Here is a 19,913-nt window from a genome sequence, read left to right on the forward strand (position 1 = left end):
GACTGACTATTAAACCCAGCACTGGATATGGGGCACTGGAGAAGGCTATCAGAATGAAGCAGATGTGCAAAAGAATGCCCCCGCCCCAAAAAAAAGGTATGTGTAGATCCACTCTGCCTTGTAGATACTCAGTAAGTTCCCCAGTGTTAGCTGTAACACATTAATGAGCACTTATAGTTCTCTAGGACTGAAGTGGAAGAGATACCGTTATATATGGTTTCCACAAAATTATTCACTTCACTGAGGTACTGGTGCCATACACTGTATGGAAGAGTCTGTGAAAGCTCTCTCTGGCCCATGGTCCCAGAGATATACTAATAGGAAAGGCTACCATTCCCTCAATTGTTAGGTAGTCTGTGTGTATGTAGTGGGGAGAAAACCTAGTAGTTGTCATAATTCTGAAAGGTACCACACAAAGGCCTTATGCCTATTTCCAGAATGAAAATGCTGCATGGGGTCATTTTGGTGGCAAATGGTGGAACTTTGTGTTGAATACATGCTGACTCAAACACACAATATGCATGTAGTCTATCCCTCACTTCTCTCAAAAATATTGTTGTGCTATGTTTTTTGGGTGATGATGGCTGCCGTCCTACCCACCCCCCCATACCCAGCTCATGATCCTGTGTGTAACCTTGAACCACTGTTGTGATGAGTTTCAACACTAGTCATTCCCAGACATTAAATGTAATACACTGTATATTATGGCCACTTAAGTCACTATTTTGAAGCCTGGAAATATCTAGAGGTTTCATTCAGCACTCACCCATTGCACCCATTACACCCAGTAAGATCTTTGTGGTCTGTGCCATGGTCCACATGACTATATGTAGGCAGGATTAACATCCCAGCTATGTGGCAGTGTTATATTATCTGCATCAGTAGAATGAGATGTGATCAGTGGAAGTCCCTAGGCTGCAGTGGATATAATACATTGCAGTACTGGCAGGGTGGCAACATCTGGTCAAAAACTTTGGACCATAACATGTATGTGGCAAAACAGAAACATGATGCATGCAATGTTCTCATCATGATTTGTTTTGGTGCAAGATCTGGGATCATGGTGCATTAGACATTAACTGAAACTACAGAGGATGGAAAGTTGTGTGGGTTATAGTCAGCAGTGTCTGCACAGCAAAGACTGTTAGCACAAAATGGGTAGGCAAAATGTGGTAGAAGGCTGGGCAGAAAATAGAAGACGCACATGGCCATGGGAAAAATAGCTGAAATCTAGCAAGGGGAAAAGCAACAGGAAATAAGTGTGGGATAAAGGGCACAAGACAGGATGTTGCGGTGGGATCACTGGAAGGATAGATGGTGTGACGTGGACATAGAGCCACTGCTTGCAGATCATCAGGTGTTACTTTGTCACCATGGGAGCAGCAATCAAGAAATCCCTTGGCAGGAAAGGGATTTACTGTTTGACATCAGCCTGTTGTATCTTTGATGGCCAGAGTGTGTACAGTTCATGACCTTGTACAGCAGGGATTATGTGCTGCAATGGAACCTTGTCCTGGGTAATGCTCACTGATGAGGGCTGCTAGTCCTAGTGGTAGGTAGCCCTGCTTGACTATTGCATGGCCTCACATAGTGATGGATACCAGAGCTTCATATAGCTCTAGACATGGTTATTGTGTGTGTACCTTGCAATGGCCCATGCACATGACCACCCTGTGACCATGCCCTATCCCAGCCATAGATAATGCTACCAGTTTTGGCACATATGATGGCACTGGTAATTCCACCTAGGCTGGTGCTCATTATAGCACTATGTGCCATTATAGCTCTCATCATAAACAACTCCTTATTACTTTTGTTTCCATGTTTTCACATGACTGGGCAGCAAAATCATGAAAGAAAATGAATATACCTCCTACCTCAATTATGCAGTAGCAGACTACCCTTGGATCACACTTCTGCACATCTGCTGTTTAAGGCCCAGTGTTAGCTCTACCTCAGGGGGATATCTGTAATATTTGATTATTAATTTTAATTTTAATACCCATGCGTTCAACTTTAGAGCTCTACAATTAGTGCCTGTTAATATGAGAGGGGGTAACTTGAATAATCAATTAGAGTTGGTAGAAGAAAAGTGGATTTTTAGATTGCGTGCACATGTTTTTCCAGGGCTTAATAATCATGTAAGCCTTAAACCGGTCCTGGAAGCACGCCCATTAAAAAAAAATAAAACAAAATAGAATAAGATGGGATGAAGTAGAGTAGGAGGGAATTGAATAACATCACAGAATAGATCATGATTAGATCATAATATATATTATAATTGGTATGAAAAACATTTTTGTATGTTGTTTTTATTCTATTTTACTTTATGTGTTCATTTATCTGATGCATATTTGTCTTGTTTTGTTTTATTTTATATTTTTTATATGAATATATATATATATATATATATATATATATATATATATATATATATATATGGGTCTACTTCTAAAGACCGAACCGACGATTCCCCGACACGCGGAAAATGAAGACCAAACGACCGACAGGTAAGTTTACCGACAGGGTGATTTGCCGACAGTGGAAAGACCAACAAGGGTAATGTGCGATCGCGACTCGGTAAGTGTGCGACAGTGACGGCATTAGGAGTGGTGAGGTAAGTGTGCGATATTGTGGGATTTCGGGTTAGGCTGTGGGAAAGGTGAGTGTGTGTAAGTGTTGGAGTTAGGGTTCGTGTAAGGTAAGTGTGTGATAGTGAGGGACTGTAGTTTAGGGACGGGTTACGTGAGTTAGGGTTAGGGTGCAGGTAGGTGAAGTGTGCGATAGTGTCGGACCTTGGGCTAGGGGTGGGTTAAGTGAGTTAGGGTTAGGGTGCAGGTAGGTGAAGTGTGCGATAGTGTCGGACCTTGGGGTTAGGGGTGGGTTAAGTGAGTTAGGGTTAGGGTGCAGGTAGGGTGAGTGTGCAATAGTGTCGGACCTTAGGGTTAGGGTTTGGGTTAGGGCTAGTGGGTATGTTATGTAGTGTGGTGTGTTGTTTACGTTCGGTGTGTTGGTGTTATGGTGTTCGGTGTTTTGCGTTGTCGGTTTTGTGCGTTGTCGGTTATCTGGCGTCGGTGATTTTTGTGTCGGCGAAGTAGCGTTTCGGGCTTTTAAAGTAGACCTATATATATATATATATATATATATATATATATATATATATATATATATATATATATGTATATACATATTTATTCATTCATGGTTCATGTGTTTGTTAATGTTGTTTTATATATATAAATCCTTCATTGTTTTTATCGTTTTTTTTGCTTGGCATGGAATGCATTTTATCTTTAGTCAGCATGCGCTTTACTGCTGAATGGGTTAATTAATTAATTGATTCTCTCTGCTGTAACTGGATTGGTTAGTATTATTTCAAATTTGTTTAATTCAAGTTGAAGGGTTGTTTTTGAGATCTGATGAAGCATGTTCTACATGTGAAAGCTCTTATCCGTTGACTACACAATAAATCTAACTGAATTTTTGAGCCTGGTGGTCCCGCTTTGTGTTTTTACCTTAATATTTGATTATGTCAGGTACCCAAGTTCTGTTGGCCTATAGTTAGTGTTCTCATCAGAAAGCAATGTGTACCTCTGATGCTGCAGATTCAGCTACAGCTAGGGCACTTCCTTGGCTTTCAGTTACACACACATCCATCCACACATGGAAATGCGTACATTCAAAGGTATACCCATAGCAGTGCAAAACACTCAGTCATGCATGCACCATCATTTGAGGCTTGCCTCCTAACCAGGAGTGAGACCAGTACTACTGCCACTATGTCCTTTGACAGTGATGCATCTGTGCATCATCACCAGCCATTGCAGAGCTGTTCATATCAGCAGCCTTTCCAGCCATAACAATTTATACATGTTGCCCACCACTGCTACCACATAAGAATACATAGCACAGAAAATACCATAGTGGACATCTTCTAATATTCTACAAGGGTGGCCTTGTGACAAGCAGGCCCAGACTTTATATGCAGCCGGTGGCAGATTAAATATACTTTGGGCCCCAGGCTGTTTTCAGTCCATGGGACCCTTCTCATCACACTTTTTACATTTACTTATTTATCATTTGTTAACCAGTTAAGTGAACCATTTATAGCCATGACCTAAGCCAATGAATCATAACTAAAGTTACCACATGTGCAGTCATTTGTCCAGTAATACAAGGTACAGTATTCAATCCATTACAATGCAGCTAATGTATGTAACAATAAAGTCTTTCCATACTGCAGTACTTGAAATGTGTTATTACTATTGCACACACTGTGGTGTGCATGCATGTGAATGTGAGCACGCGCGCACACACACACACACACACACACACACACACACACACACACACACTGACTCCCCACAGGATGTACTCGCATATGCACAAAGACAAAGACAAACAGTTGTGTGAGCAAATGTGAACACACATGCACAGAAACAGGCATGTACCCAGAGGCATGCACATGGGTGCACATACACATAGGCACACATACATAGATATAGACACACACACAGACACACACACACACACACACACACACACACACACACACACACACACACACACACACACATACACACACACACACACATACACACACACACACACACACACACACACACACACACACACACACACACACACACACACACACACACACACACACACACACACACACACACACACACACACACACACACACAAAGAACAGAGGCTGCACACATACACACACATAAATATGTGTCAGAGTTATTGCCATGATTCAGGACTTTTGCTTCTACAAGAGTTGACAGTTTATATCATGTTTCAACACTCACAGGTTACTTTTTACTACAAAGCACTGCAACACTGAAAAGGAAATCATTCAAAACTGTTCTGAATGAAACATCAAACACAAGAACAGCACTTTACATAGACAGGAAGGGAGGGGTTATTTAGTATAGTCTGCAATAGCATTGTCAGTACTTGCAGCTGCACTATTGGTTACATACCTCTCAACTGTTCATGATTTTGCAGAATGCCCCTGATTGTGCCTCAAAGTTTAGTCCTGTCTCTGTTTACAAAGAAACAATGGCAGGATATATATATATATATATATATATATATGTGTGTGTATTTATATGTATAATATATATATATATATATATATATATATATATATATATATATATGGATCTAGGACTATTGACTGAAAGTTCAATAGTCCGAATCCACAATAACCGAACACACTTTAACAAAAGCGCTTTCACCAAAAAAGCACTTTCATTAAAGTGCGTTCAGAAAAAAAAAAAAAACAATAAATCTTCTTTTATGCAGGGGGAGCAAGCTGTGCCCCCCACACCCCCCCTACTTTTATATTCTCACTACAGGGTCGCACTACAGTGGGAAAAAGGGAATTCTTCCTTAACAGCACCGCAGTGCGACCAGTACAACGAGCATACTTATCCGAATGTGGTGCTTCGGTGAACAGCACTTTTGGTTAAGTATGTTCGGTGATTTCTGCTTCGGCAGAAAGTGCCGTCGGGGATCTGTATGGATCCTATATATATATATATATATATATATATATATATATATATATATATATATACATACACACACATATCGCAAATATGCAACAAAATCTAGAAGATTTAGGATTTTTGCTTGGAAATGTTTACACAGATATTTTTATACCCAAGTAGACATGAGATAATTTTTCCTCAGACAGACAGCAAATGTTGGAGGTGTGATGGGGAAGAAAGAGATAAGTGGGAACATATTTTCTGAGAGTATGGTGAGTTGGTAGACTTGAAGGATTCCCTGTGGGATGCACTGTCAGATATGCTGGTTTGGCAGGTTGGTGTGACAAGGGAGATGTTTTTTTTAAACTATGATACAGAATCGGAATTGCCTAGACATGGTAGCTCATTGCTGTGTCTAATTATTGTGGCTGCCAAAAGTTGCTTGCTGACTGTGATCTACTTGCAAATCATCTGGACGTACACACTGACGTAAGTATATTTTTTCTAACTTTCATTGTTTCAGTGATGGTACTGCATTTTACTTATTTGTTTCATTGAAAATTTGTATCTGGACACGCCTCCTGGACAATCTCATTTACTCACTCAACTGAAAACAGTGAGATCATTTGGGAAGGACTACACCCCCCCCTCACACTTATTTGATTTCAGACCCTCTTACCAGTCCCATCTCATAAGCTCGATCTACTGTGTATAGAGAGAGCACTTGGGAAGGACAGCCCCTGTAGTGTCTTAATGTTGCCCTGTTTCCTACAAAAAAAAATTGAATTCAGCTGATCTTATTGTAACTGTCTTCCCCCTTCTTTATTACCTTAGTTTGCTGTTCTGTGTGCTCTTAAGTGCTCAAGTGTTCTTATTCTGCACATAGTACTTCTTGGTAGTAGCCTGATTAAATGTGTCTACTACTCTAAGCATCTCAATTTTGTTGTCAGCACTTGCGCTTTAGGCCAGTTATTTTACATTTAGGGTTTTTGTGGACAAACCCTTATCAAATCCTGCTCTCCATAAGTCCGCCAAGTATTCAGAACACTATGTCTGGACAATTCCCATCAGTTTTACCTGTCAGCCTGGTCAACACAGGCATACTGAGACAGTGTAGCAAATGCCTCATGTTCACAGGCAGTCCCCTTCTCCTATCACATAATTCTTCTACTTGTGAGAGATGCATTCACATCAGTAGGCTGGAATCCATGGTCTCTAACAGCACAGTCAGTACTCCTGACAAAGAGGGAATTGCCAGCACAAACACCACACCACCCACATCACAGAGTCACGCACCCACCAATGCAGGGGTCCTCAAAAAAATCTTACCCAAACAACAGAGATCACCAAAACACATTCACAAACATTCCACACAAAACACCAATCACATCACACACAATAGTCAACACACCACTGTGTCACAAAAATAGCCCATTAGGCATAATGATAAGCCAACACAGCCCCTAAGGCATAACAATAAACCAAACATACTAGTCATTGGCGACTCAGTAGTGAAACACACTGATGTCCCCCTCACCAGACTCAACAAGGAGAAGGTCATGGTCAGCTGTTTGTCAGGTGCTAGAATCCGCCACATTACGCATGCACTTAAATCACTCCACAACAGGTACAAATATGACTCTGTCATTAGAAAAACCACAAACAGCAATCCAGCAACTCCTTAGAAGGAATTTATTTTGAAAAACAGTTGTAGAATAAACCTCTAGCGCCTCGGCCAAAAGCCTTTAACAGAGTACACTCATTAAAAAACTCTCAGTCTATATATAGCAGACCAAAATTGATTAATAGAATAATTGATTAATTACATATATCACAAACTTTTAAACAGTACTTCTTAAAACAACATATTCATATTTACATATTTACACAAAACTCTTCCAGAAGCATTCTTGATTTAATCCCACAGGAGACATAGTGTTAAATTTCAATATTAAGAATGCTTCTTTCTTTCTTAATAACTGTTTCACTTGTTCATCACTCATAAATTTATTACAAACTACACTATCTAAAATTGTGGCCTCAAACCCATCCAAACTGCCATTATGTATTTCATTAAAATGTATGGCTACAGGACTAGTTATTTTATTATTCCTAACGTCCCTTATATGTTCTTTTATTCTACAGGAGAATTGTCTTTTAGTTTCACCTATATAGAATTTGTTACATGTACATTTAATAGCATATATAACTCTCTGACTTTTACAAGTAAAACATTCATTTGTCTCAAAATTCTTATTATTAATTTTATCAAAGCGTCGAGTCACATATCTACAAATCGTGCATTTTCCACACACTATTGTGCCTTTTTCTTTTATTCCATCTACTATCTCTAATTTCGGTCTTTGGAACCTACTATGCACTATAAAATCTTTTATATTTCTTCCCCTATTGAAAGAAAACAAAAGTTTCTTCTGTTGCAGGCAATCTACTTCTTTTTTTGAAATATTCCAACTCGATTTAATTATATTAATAATTTCTTCTGATATTACTGAGTACGTAGTGGTAAAGTAAATATTCCTATCATGCTCCCTTCTATTACTCTTCTTATAATATGTCCAACTATATTTTTCATTTTTGCTGTACAGCACTTTATTTAAACTTTCTTTTAAATTCATTTCATCATACCCCCTTTTTTTAAATCTCTGAAAACTATCATATAATTCCACATTTCTGTCTCTATTCTCACTACATAATCTTTTTATTCTATTAAACTCAGTATATGTTCATGTCAGTGTGAATGACTTTAGACGTACCTCCCTGGACTACAAGAAGAGTGACATGATTGAGCTCTCAGAGTATGCGTTGCAGGCAGGTATGACCCTTGCCCTAAGCAGCATCCTACCTTCACCAAGAATGATACCACAATACCAACAAAAAATGATTGACTTCAACAATTGACATAGTTTCTGGTGTCTTTTCAGGGGAATCCAGTATCTGTTTGCCTGGGATGACATGGTTGACAGGCCTCGATGCTTTGCCAGAGATGGCCTCCACTTGTCACCCTTGGGGTTCCAATTCCTGGCCAAGGCTCTTGCTTCCCCCATTATGCCTTTTTTAGGCTATGTCCCAAAGACAAACCTTCCAACATAAATGATCTGTCCAAAAGCAAACTGAAGGTCATGCTGCTCAATGCCAGGAACCTTAACATGAAAATGGACTCACTGGAGGCTCTCCCCACATTGGAAAATACCAATGTCTGTGCAGTCACAGAAACTTGGTTCAGGGCTGCAAAGAGCACCCCTAATTTACAAGTATATACCTCTTTCCACACTTTATGACCCCAAAACGAGGTTAGAAAGACTAAGGGTGGTGGAGTCTCTATCTTCATTAAGGACAGACACACCTCCAGAGTGGTTTACCAGCATGATGCATTGGAATTACTCCAGGTGCAACTGACAGCTGGCAAGACACCCATCCAAGTTATAGCCAGCTATAGACCTGCCCTCCATGACTCAGGACACCCACTCCTCCTACGTGGACCTACTTGACTCCATCAAGGTACCTCCTAACAGCCTGATCCTTGGTGACTTCAACTTCCCCACCATAGACTGGGTGAACTATTCTTGCACTAATGCATTCACCCAACTATTCCTTGGCTTCATCAGTTCTAATGCACTAGAAGAGCTGGTCTCATCCCCCTACAAGAGGAGATAACATACTGGACTTGGTTCTCACCAACATGGGTGACCACTGTACCATTCCCATAGTATGTTCTTCCCTGGTGAGATCAGATCATCGATCTGTCTCATTCGAAATTTCTATCCCACCCAATCCCTCCCCAGCCATAACCAGGCTAAAAAACTTCTCTAAAGCTGACTAAAACCTCCTAAGGGAGAGTATCTGCAGCTTCATACCACCGCCCCCTCACAGGATGCAGACAACTATGCTGAACAGTATGCCTGTGCAGTATACAAGCACCTGTACAAGTGCATGGACTCAGCCATACCCAACAGAACTAAAACCTGCTCCTCAAGGAAACACAAACCTGTCTGGCAGACATCCTCTATCAACAGGATTTACAATAAAAGAAAGAAATTGTTGTCCAGGGGTAAAAAGGAACAAATTCTAAATCGGAAAAACTCCCTCCTCCACCTCAACAAACAAAATAGATAACTGGTGAAAACCTCCAAAGCCAATTATGAGTCAAAACTAGCCTCTGAAATAAAGAGAAACCACAAGTCCTTCTTCAGTTACATTAAGAACCTCCATGGCAAAGTCCAAGTTTGTTCCAAATTAGTACTTAATGCTACCACTTACACTGATCCTGTTAACTTAGCCAACCTGCTAGCTGATAGGTTCAGCAGAAACATCACCCCCATTCACCCCCCAAAGGCCCAGTCGACATCCCTAATGCTTATCTCACACCTCACATCTCCATAGATCAAGCATTAAAGGCCCTATCCAAGGTAAATAACACAGCTTCCATGGGACCTGATAGCATCCCAGGCTGTATTCTGCACTATCTCCAGCAAGAACTAGCTTCGCCATTGGGCACCCTGTTCAACCACAGCCTAATTATGGGCTTCATTCCAGCAGAGTGGAGAACCCCCATTGTCATCTCCTTGCACAAAGATGGTGCCACTACTGACCTGGGAAACTATCATCCCATTAGCTTGACAAGCCTTATCTGTAAAGCCATGGAGCATATTATTATGGCTCTCATAAACAAGGACATAGGCAATCTCCTTAATCTCCTCACCTTAAGTTAAATGCAAAAAAATGTATTATCATAACATTCAGCAAAAACATGGCCCCTGCTGATAACCACATCATAGGCAACCCCCTAAGCACTCACAAGGAATAGCAGGAGGGTCCCCGGCTGCATTGGGGATAGACTGTGTGCAAACTATTTAGTCACAGCAAAAGGAGAGAGAGAGAACTCAGCAGGAGCCAGACCAAAAACATTTTCTGTTACAGCACAAGTTCACAATTCTTTTGAAGTAAGTGAGCGTGGTACCTTACAACTGAGAGTGGATTCTGTCTACCCTTTATTCCAACACAAACTTTGTTTCCCTCTACCTGTAAGGGAAATATATACAGAGCAGCAGACAAGAGGAAGGGGGATGCATGCTATCATGTGACAAGAGGAAGGAGCCAGAGCCAACACAAGAGGAAGCTCGAAGGGCAGACAACCGGGTCGGGCAATTCCAAGAAGGCATTCCTCCACATCAGCAAAACCTAATTTGGAACTTATCACACCATGAGTTATCTACAGATGAATTGAGTGTTCTTCGGAAAGGACTCTCTTTTATACCTGGTAGGTATTCTGATGCTACAAATGTTATATTTGATATTAAAAAATTCTGTAGAGATTTGACCCTTAAAATGATGTTCAAGGGTAATGAAACACAGCAGTCTGTTTTTTAGAAGCCTAGTTTGTTTGTTCCTCCATTGAATCCCTTGATACATGCTTTTGAATCTATGTGTGTGCAAAATGTTTATTGTTTGAATAAGGGCAAAGAGAATAGAGCTAGAAAATACAACTTTAGCAAGACAGAGCATGATGCTTTAGTAAGGTTACAGAATAATACTGATTTAGTGACACGGCCCGCAGATAAAGGCGGGCCAATAGTGATTATGGACACTGAATGGTATAAATATACAATGAATGCTATGCTATCAGACGAGATGTTCTACAGTAAAATCAGTCACTCGAAGGTGGAAAATATGGTTTTACAAGTAAATAGATGTTTAGATGTTTTGCTGCACAGCATGGTTATATTAAAAGATTTGCATGAATATTTTGTCACACAATATCCTGTCATTCCATTTATACAAGGACTACCCAAGATACACAAAAACCATATCTGCCCTCCAATGAGATCAACTGTGTCAGGCAGGGGATGGTGCACAGAGTCTGTCTCGATATATATTGAGAAGACCCTGAGGCCTATTCTGAATAACATAAGTCAAGTATTGAGAGACACTGAACATTTCTTACGAGACCTTTTTAACTTTATGTCAGACTTGGAAGTTGGGAAGAGTTATATACTTCTTACAATGGATGTGGTGTCACTGTTTATGGTGACACCCAATCATACAAGTATTGACAGCATTGAAAAGTTTTTGAGAGTGTATTCAAACATTAGTGAAAGTCAGATTAGACTTTTAAGAGAACTTTTGGAAATAGTTCTGTATAACAACATTTTTCTTTTTGAGAGAGATCTTTACCTACAAAACAATGGCGTAACTATGGGCACGTCTTGTGCCAACAGCTACGCCAACGTAGTTATGGTGAACAGGGAATTAGAGCATGTGATACAAGGTCCTTTCAGTGAACACATTTTGTTTTTCAGAAGATTTGTGGATGATCTTTTTATTGTGTGGGGTGGTACTATTGTTGAGTTGGTGGAATTTATATGTTATGTGAATCAGAGTACAACATTCTTGAAATTCACCCACATGTACTCATATAAAACTATGAATTTCTTAGATACTACAGTATGCATAAATGAAAACAACTGGATTTACACCAAACAACATAGGAAATCCTGCTATGTAAATCACATCCTGTCACATGCCAGCATGCATCCCCCTTACATCTTCAACAATGTTGTGAAAAATCAGGCTTTCAGAGCCTCAACACTAAATGTCAGAGACTCTGATTTTAAGATGCATATGGATGTTATAAGGAAGGAACTTTTAGACAGAGGGTATGATGAAAAAATATCAGGCACCTTGAATGAAGTAGCCATGATGAGAGATGCAGCAGCACAACCATAATTTCTCAACAGCAAGAGGTAATAAGGAGCAGTAATAGTGCCAGGACTCTAAGGGTACCTTTATGTTACTCTACGGATGTGAATAAATACATGGATATTATTAGAAAAAACTGGGGGATCTTGACATCAGACAAAGTTTTAATCACCATTGTAGATTTGGAGCCTAGATTTTTGCTTAGGAATACTCTATCACTTAAAAGACAGTTATGTTATTCCAGAAGTAGACCTGAAGGCTCAGGGCGAGTAGGCACAGTCCCATGTGGACACTGCAAGTTTTGTAATATGATAGACACAAGTTTGGGATTTTTACATCCGGATGATAGACAGATGTATAAGTTTAATGTATATGCCACTTGTGACACCAAGCATTTAGTCTATCTTGCATTGTGTCAGAAATGTAAGAAATTTTACATAGGAAAAACAGATAGACCCCTAAAGGATCAAGTGAGGGAACACATGTATCACATAAGCAGGAAGGATAGAATCAGTGCATTGTCTTAACATGTATATGATACAGACACAGAACATACCTTTATGTTACTTATTATAGGAAGAATATATGAGAATGTTAGAGGAGGTGATGTACGTAATGCAACAGAGACCCTTGAAGCAAAATGGATAGTTAGGTTGAGGGCAGATAGTGGACATGGTCTGAATGACGATGTCCCCTTAAAGCCAATGTTGAAAAAGAGACCTCTTTTTAGGTAATTTGTATCTACAAATATAAATGCATTTATATACTTTATGCTTTTATACTTGTTTTAATTCAATATTTTTTATATCTGTTTGTATTGCATTAAATTATTGTAAAACAGAGGTATATAGATTTTTATTATAGAGCAACATATATTGTAGCTTTAAATGTTTGACTTAGGAAAGTTTTATGTCAGCTGATATTTTTTTGTCATGTGATTAACTTGAATCAACCTATATAAGTGGCATTGAGGTTTTCATTAGCATCTGATGATGTGGGATACATACCTACGAAAGCACTTATGTTGATGTGATTTTATGTGTCCTTCTGTATATTAACGGTTTTTTATGTTGGAATACTGGAATTTAAAGCTTCATTTGGGTCCTCTTTGGTTTTATACAACATTATTTTCATGATTAAGGCTATGTAAATGAATTTAAAAAAAGAAGCCATAAGATGGAAGTGTTTTCTTCCTGTGAAACAACTACATGCTGCATGATAATGTCTACCAGAATTATAGTCCCTATAAAATATATATTCAAAAAATCCTTCTCACTTACAAAATTCTTTTCTATGAAGCATGCCCATGTATACACAAGTCTGATGCCGTAAAATCGAACATCATAAATAAATATTTGTTGCTGACACAACAGTGCAGCTAGTTGGCTAAAAAATCTGTTAAATAACTGAGCCTAAACACATTTTATTTTTTAACGGATTGAGTCTTTTGTATATGTTTAATGTTAGCACAAAGTAAGTATCACTAACTAGCATGAGGTACAAACACATGTAAACAGCAACTGGTTAAGACATACTTCAGTAAATAAAACTCTACCAGCATTTAAAGTACTGTTGTGATCAACTGCCAACCACTGGCACATCCTTAGGCATTGAGAGATATAATGATCATTTTCTATAACGAGTTATGCTATGTGTCATTCTCTGGACTCTTAACATGGAGTGTTTGGCCATATTTAGCTCACATATTTTAGTGATAAGTACTTAATAATATATATCAGATAAGACCAGCTCTCAACAGATTGGCCTCTTGGAGGACAGAAACTTAGTTAACTATACTGGCAGAGCAAAATGTGCATGAATCATAAAGTTAGTTCTCCATAAATGTCTGGATCTTTTGATTTGAATATTAAAATAAGTGTAACATTTAGTAACACAGTTGAATTGAAATGGGAAAAAAAGAACACTAAATTATGATTAATTACACCTTCATTTATACATGAATTTAATTTTACAGATGTCCCAGTCCAGGGGAAAACATTTTATCATAGTAGACCTATATTGTCAGTTGGTGGATGGTGAATCAAATATTATTAAGATAAGTTTATGTTTTAAACTCAGACATTTGAAATGGATTACAGCAATGACAGAGGCAGATGACTGTATATACCTACTGCTTTCCTCTTGAACACACTTCTTGATCCAGAACTTTGCAGCTGTAACAGTGATTCCCTGCTGAATTCCTCCTCCCCATCAGAAGAATGCATTACATAGTAGAGCAAGGTGGTGGGCAATAACTTTAAAAGGCAGTTTACACAGATAAACTGATTAGGTAAAAGAGGCGCTCCTGATCAATTGAGTGCTCACAATTTTGTAATAAATTCACCAACATATATAACTGCTTTAGGAAACAACCGGACAAGGGTTACAGCAGTTCTGTTATATGCTAAAAATAAGATCAAAATGTAAGAATAACACAAGAGAATTGTTGAAGCGAAGTCAAACCAAACCTATTCTCGGCCCTTTAGTACTGATTAGCATAAAGCAATGTGCCACTCTTGCCTTGACAATCTTGACTAGAGAAAGTTATCATAATATGTGATAGAGTTCAGTGACTGAGATACAAAATATAGCTATGAAATGCTTGCTGCTGAATATTTACACATAGCTTATTTATTTTTATATTGTGTTACAGATTCAGCTTTGTCATATCTCTGTTAAGTCTAGTAATGTAAGCCTCTGTGGTAAAACATGTCATTGCCCATGCCAATGAGAGTTACAAAAATCTATAAATTAGCAAAAAATAAAAAATAAAAAAGATGAATGATTCTATATGCCAATAACTTACTTGCTCCTGAGGTGGAGAACGAAATTCCTTTGTCTTCTTTGCAGTTAGTGCAGCTGACATGTTTAGTGCCTGCATCACTTCATTATATCGGAATCGCTGATTATCTTGGAGCCTTGCCACAAATTCGTCAGAGAAGGCAACAATGGCTTCAATCCTGTGGCGCACTTGGCAGTCACAAAGATACTGAAGAAGGTGGCACATCTTAAAAATATTAAAAAAAACACAATGAACAAGCATGCCGTTATTACTATAAAATCATACAACCAATTAATTCTTTCACTGCAAATCCCTAAAAAGGAATAACTGCTGCAGGGCATTTTTTGTGTTGTATAAAGCTAAAACTCTACATAAATACCTATTGAGATAAAAAAGAGTTGTCTTTACTGACTACTTTTCTGATGGCACTTTTACTGTATCTACCCTATCTTCGCCCTCGTGACCAAACCACACCAACCGTGGGTAAATCCAGCATTACCCACATCCAGGCATGAGTTATTGCTATAATAACATCCAGCTGTGGTAATCATGTACTTGACTACAATAGCTGACAAACGTTAAGCCCCAGACCTATCAACCTTTTGAACAATATACTAGAAACCGTAGATTGAACCAGATTTACTACGATTAATCATGTGTTGCTTGGTTGACGTGTTTAATCTAAATTAAGATGTCAAAAGTCTCAGGAGGTCTCAATCTTAAAGCAGTGGCACTCTTGAGGTTGCCAAAAAACATTTTTTTTAGGGGCAAACCTTCTTGTATCTCAGTATGCAGGTGCATATGGGATCTGTACTGATCCCCGAATGACAATATCACCGAATCACTAAAAGCTGGGCATACTTACGCGAAAGTGCTATTCACCGAAGAAGCACTTTTGCATAAGTATGCCTGCTGCAGAGGTCGTACTACGGTGTGGATAAGGGAACATTTGCTTTTCCCCACTGTAGTGTGATCTTGGAGTGAGAATATTAAAATAGGGGGGTGTGGAGGCACAGCCCCCCACACGGAGGGTGCAGGGGGCCTTGCCCCCCTGCAAAAACATTACTTTAATGTTTTTTTTTTTTTGTTTAACACACTTTAGTGAAAGCACTTTTTTGGTGAAAGCGCTTTCGCTAAAGTTTGTTCGGTGAGAGTGGATTCGGACTGTTGAACTTTCGTTCAACAGTCCTAGATCCGTGCATATACATCCTATCTGTAAATATACTTACTACAAGGCTGCACAAATTCAAAGAAGAGGGGAAAGGTAGGAAACAAAAATAAAACTCACCTGCTCCCTGTTCTCCAACTCAACAATTCATTCAATGAGCAATGCGGTATGTTGTGATGTAGCAAAATATTGACTGCAGGAAGCTTATAACCTACCTATATTGGCATTTCAAGATTCACTGGGATCCTAAAATAAGCAGGTTTCTTGAATGGGACACAGACCTCTATTTTCCCAACTGCCTATCACAGAATAAACCATTAGAATTCCATACCTCTTCATGGACCTGTGGTCTACAAATGTGTCTGGTAGACACAGAAACTCTGCATTTTAGTCCAAGAGGCTAAGGCAGGGAACAAGCTCCAGTTATCATTTGTCAAAATTGCTCTAAATCAATTCTTGTGCCTTCTGTGGAAGGTTGGGCGCCGGGCTGGCAACTCGACACTGTAAAATTCCACTGCCAATCATGAGCAGACAGATGATCCGCTGTGGAGACCCCTAACTGGGAAAAGCCAAAAGAAGAAGAAGAAGCTCTAAATCAATTCTTGTTCATGTAGTGGAGCTGTAGCTTGTTAGCAATTAGTCATACAACTATGGAACTGCATGACATAACAGTATTTGTCCTTGTTTAAACTGGTCTGCCAATGGGATAACTAATTCTGTTGCACACATAGATTCTCTCTTGCTATCTTACCAAAGATCTTTTTTCTCCAATAATCATTTATTTTAACTCTTCTTCTTCACTTCTCTTACCTCCTTTATCCGACTACACTCCAGCCTTTCTCAGTCTCCCATTTCCCCGCTTCTTCCACCTATAAATCTATATATACTATACCCTAATCTATATATATTATACCCTAATCTATATATACTACACCCTATCCAACTTCCTCCTTTTTGATGACTTTGTTAAGCCATGCTAACAGAAGTAGTTAACCTGTACCAAGCAGAAATTCCACTCCCAAATTGTCGTTTCCCCACAAAGTACACTCTTAGCTCCTTCACAATTATCATCTGCCCTGCCACCCCGTGGTGTAAACAGATCCATCTACTACAAATGACAAAGACATGATTTACACTTGCAACTGATTTTTTGATGAACACACTGAAGGCATTTTTCTTCATGTTCCTAAAACATTCTGCATGTACACATCTACACCTGTGGTATTTTGCCAATAAGACTTATAAAACAGTTGTAAAAGCACAGGGCAACATTTTGCATACAGAATTTTGGACATGGTGTCTTCTAAATAATAATATATGCATTTTTGTTACTAGCTTAGGGATATTTGTATTGTTACAACATGGAGTGACTACTAAGCATTTCTACTAGGCCCATCAGCTGGGCTATAACAATCAGAAACACTTGCATAAAAGCATTTGAAAATGGGCTACATATCTTTTAGTTTGGCCAGCCAGCATGTTCAGTATTTAACTGAGCAATTTACAAATGCAGAAGAATCAATACCCTATATCTATCTGACAGCTAAAGATGTACAACTGTAGACAGAGCAAGACTTATTAACAGGCACTTTTGCAAACCAGAAAAGTCTACTTCATAATTGTCAGGTGTGTAACTGAAATTGCTTGCATGCAACAGGTAGTCCTACTTTATCAAATGTCCTTTTTTACTTACACACTATTAACCTTCTCCAAATATATTTAGGTCACTTTAACATATTTTGAGGTATTACACATTTTCTAGCAGTGTTACACGTTTTATTATGAAAGCATTCTCCAACCTGCAACAGTAGATCTCAAATTAATGCTGATTAGGGGAGGGGAAGGGAAAGACAGTGCTCTTGTTTTTACTTTTCCTAAAAGGTTAAAACAAAATCAAAGCAGTCTATTGGTATGAAAGATTATGTCACTAAGTCATCTTAGCATGGCTGTCTAACAGCTTGAAATGATGTGAGTAATCTATCAGGGAAAAAAAAAAACAATGCTTTATTACGCAATCACTAGATGAGACTGTAGTAGGTTAAAAACATTTAGTTCATGTCTATTTTTAGTGGTTTTAGGTTCAGTGAGGTGATAACAGCACTGTCAGACTTTCTGCAATCAAACCACTACAGCCAGATTAAAAAAAATATATATCTCATGAACATGCAGAGCCATAAAAATATATATCTCATGGACGGACATTGCTTTCTTGGCATTTTTACTGCGAAGCCATAAGGCTCTCTCTAAAACATTTTTTCTCTTCAGTCATTAATTATAACTGCTTCTGCTCCAAAGGCTGATTTTTCCCCTAATATTCTGCAATGATAAAGATGCTACTTCTGTAACAATGTCTGGCTCCTGTAAAGACGTTACCAAAGGGCTGAGTTATACTCACCTCACATCCACCTTGCTACCCTAGCCTCAGCCAACATTTTATAGCAAAGAATTATGACACCATACTATAGTTGCTGTATCAGAACTCAATCTAATGTTTCAACCTGCTCCTTACTCTTGTCACTAATAACGCTCCAACTGATATGGCAATACCCAGTAGCACATATGCTTACCTTGACACATCAGACACTAGGAGTCCAGTCACAACACAGCCATCTTCTGACTGGTCCAATACTGACTTTACAAAACATGTCACTCTTTTATGACTAATACAAGACATGTAGGTACCTATTTTTACTCCCAGTATTATCCCCCATCTTCCAGCCCCCCCCCCAAAATAACATGATCTTTCAAATGTGGCCAGACAAAAAAATGTAGCAAGTAGCTGGTACAGTTTATGCTATGCACAGAGTGCTACAGGTTTGAGTGAATAACAAAATAATTTCTTTCTTTTAAACTGATGTAACAAGTAGTTCCTACAGTTTATACCACATATGGAGTGGTATAGCAATTTTTCTAACTGTTGGTATACACTGAAGAGCAATTGAGATTGCCTTTGTTGCCCCCTAACACTTTCTACTCCAGGGTAGCTGCTCCTTTCACTTGACCCCAGCTATGTAATGGAATAATGCAGCTACCTATTATTATATTACCTTTCCACAAAAACTAAGCATATAGTAGAAAACATCCATTTACAGCTATACTTTTTCCACTCTCCTCATTGATAAAACCAACAGTATAATCCTAATATCTCACGTTATGTTGCTTTCTGGTGCAGGGCTGCAGCCAGGTATTTCTGATTTATACAACAAGCTTCTAAACTGCTGTCCATCCCCAAAACAAATGGCCTTTTTTTCACACAATGCATTATAAATTACAATTAAACATGACATGCATTTATTAAAACTGTTATGTTAAAAGTCTTATATTAAACAGTTAATAATAGAAAAAGCATACATGACATTATATGATGTCTCATTTATATGTTTTTAATTTAATTTATTTTCATGAAGCTGGATCACTTGGTGTACTGTTACCTAACCAAAGGCTAATTTGTGTCCATGGTTTATGTGGTATACATCTGACTACACACATACTCTAGTAACACAAAACTCAATCAGTGGCCTAAAAGGTAGTACCCTTGCCTTTGCTGCTCAATGATCACAATGCTGTAGGGTCTATTCCCATTCTAGCTGCATGGATTTATTTTCCATTAGTGTCACTGCAGTCTAGCATATGGGACTGCTGCACTCCTGAGTATGGTGCTTGATAGCTCCAACATTAAATTGAGGTCCCATCAGCTGGATTTGGTGGTCGTTCGGGTGGATGCAAGAGATCCCATGGC

The 19,913-nt window shown here is 38.8% G+C and overlaps 1 protein-coding gene across 1 annotated transcript in view; it reads right to left on the reverse strand.

Annotated features, from left to right (window-relative positions):
- Positions 1–19,913, reverse strand: part of RYR2 (ryanodine receptor 2) — a 6,224,161-nt gene that overhangs the window by 2,813,206 nt on the left and 3,391,042 nt on the right. Inside the window, exon 38 of the mRNA XM_044059048.1 lies at positions 15,031–15,231. Coding sequence (XP_043914983.1) covers positions 15,031–15,231 — 201 coding nt within the window. The remainder of the gene's footprint in view (positions 1–15,030; positions 15,232–19,913) is intronic.

Source organism: Protopterus annectens, chromosome 1.part2, assembly GCF_019279795.1.
Source record: "Protopterus annectens isolate FY-2018-M chromosome 1.part2, PAN1.0, whole genome shotgun sequence".
NCBI lineage: Eukaryota > Metazoa > Chordata > Ceratodontiformes > Protopteridae > Protopterus > Protopterus annectens.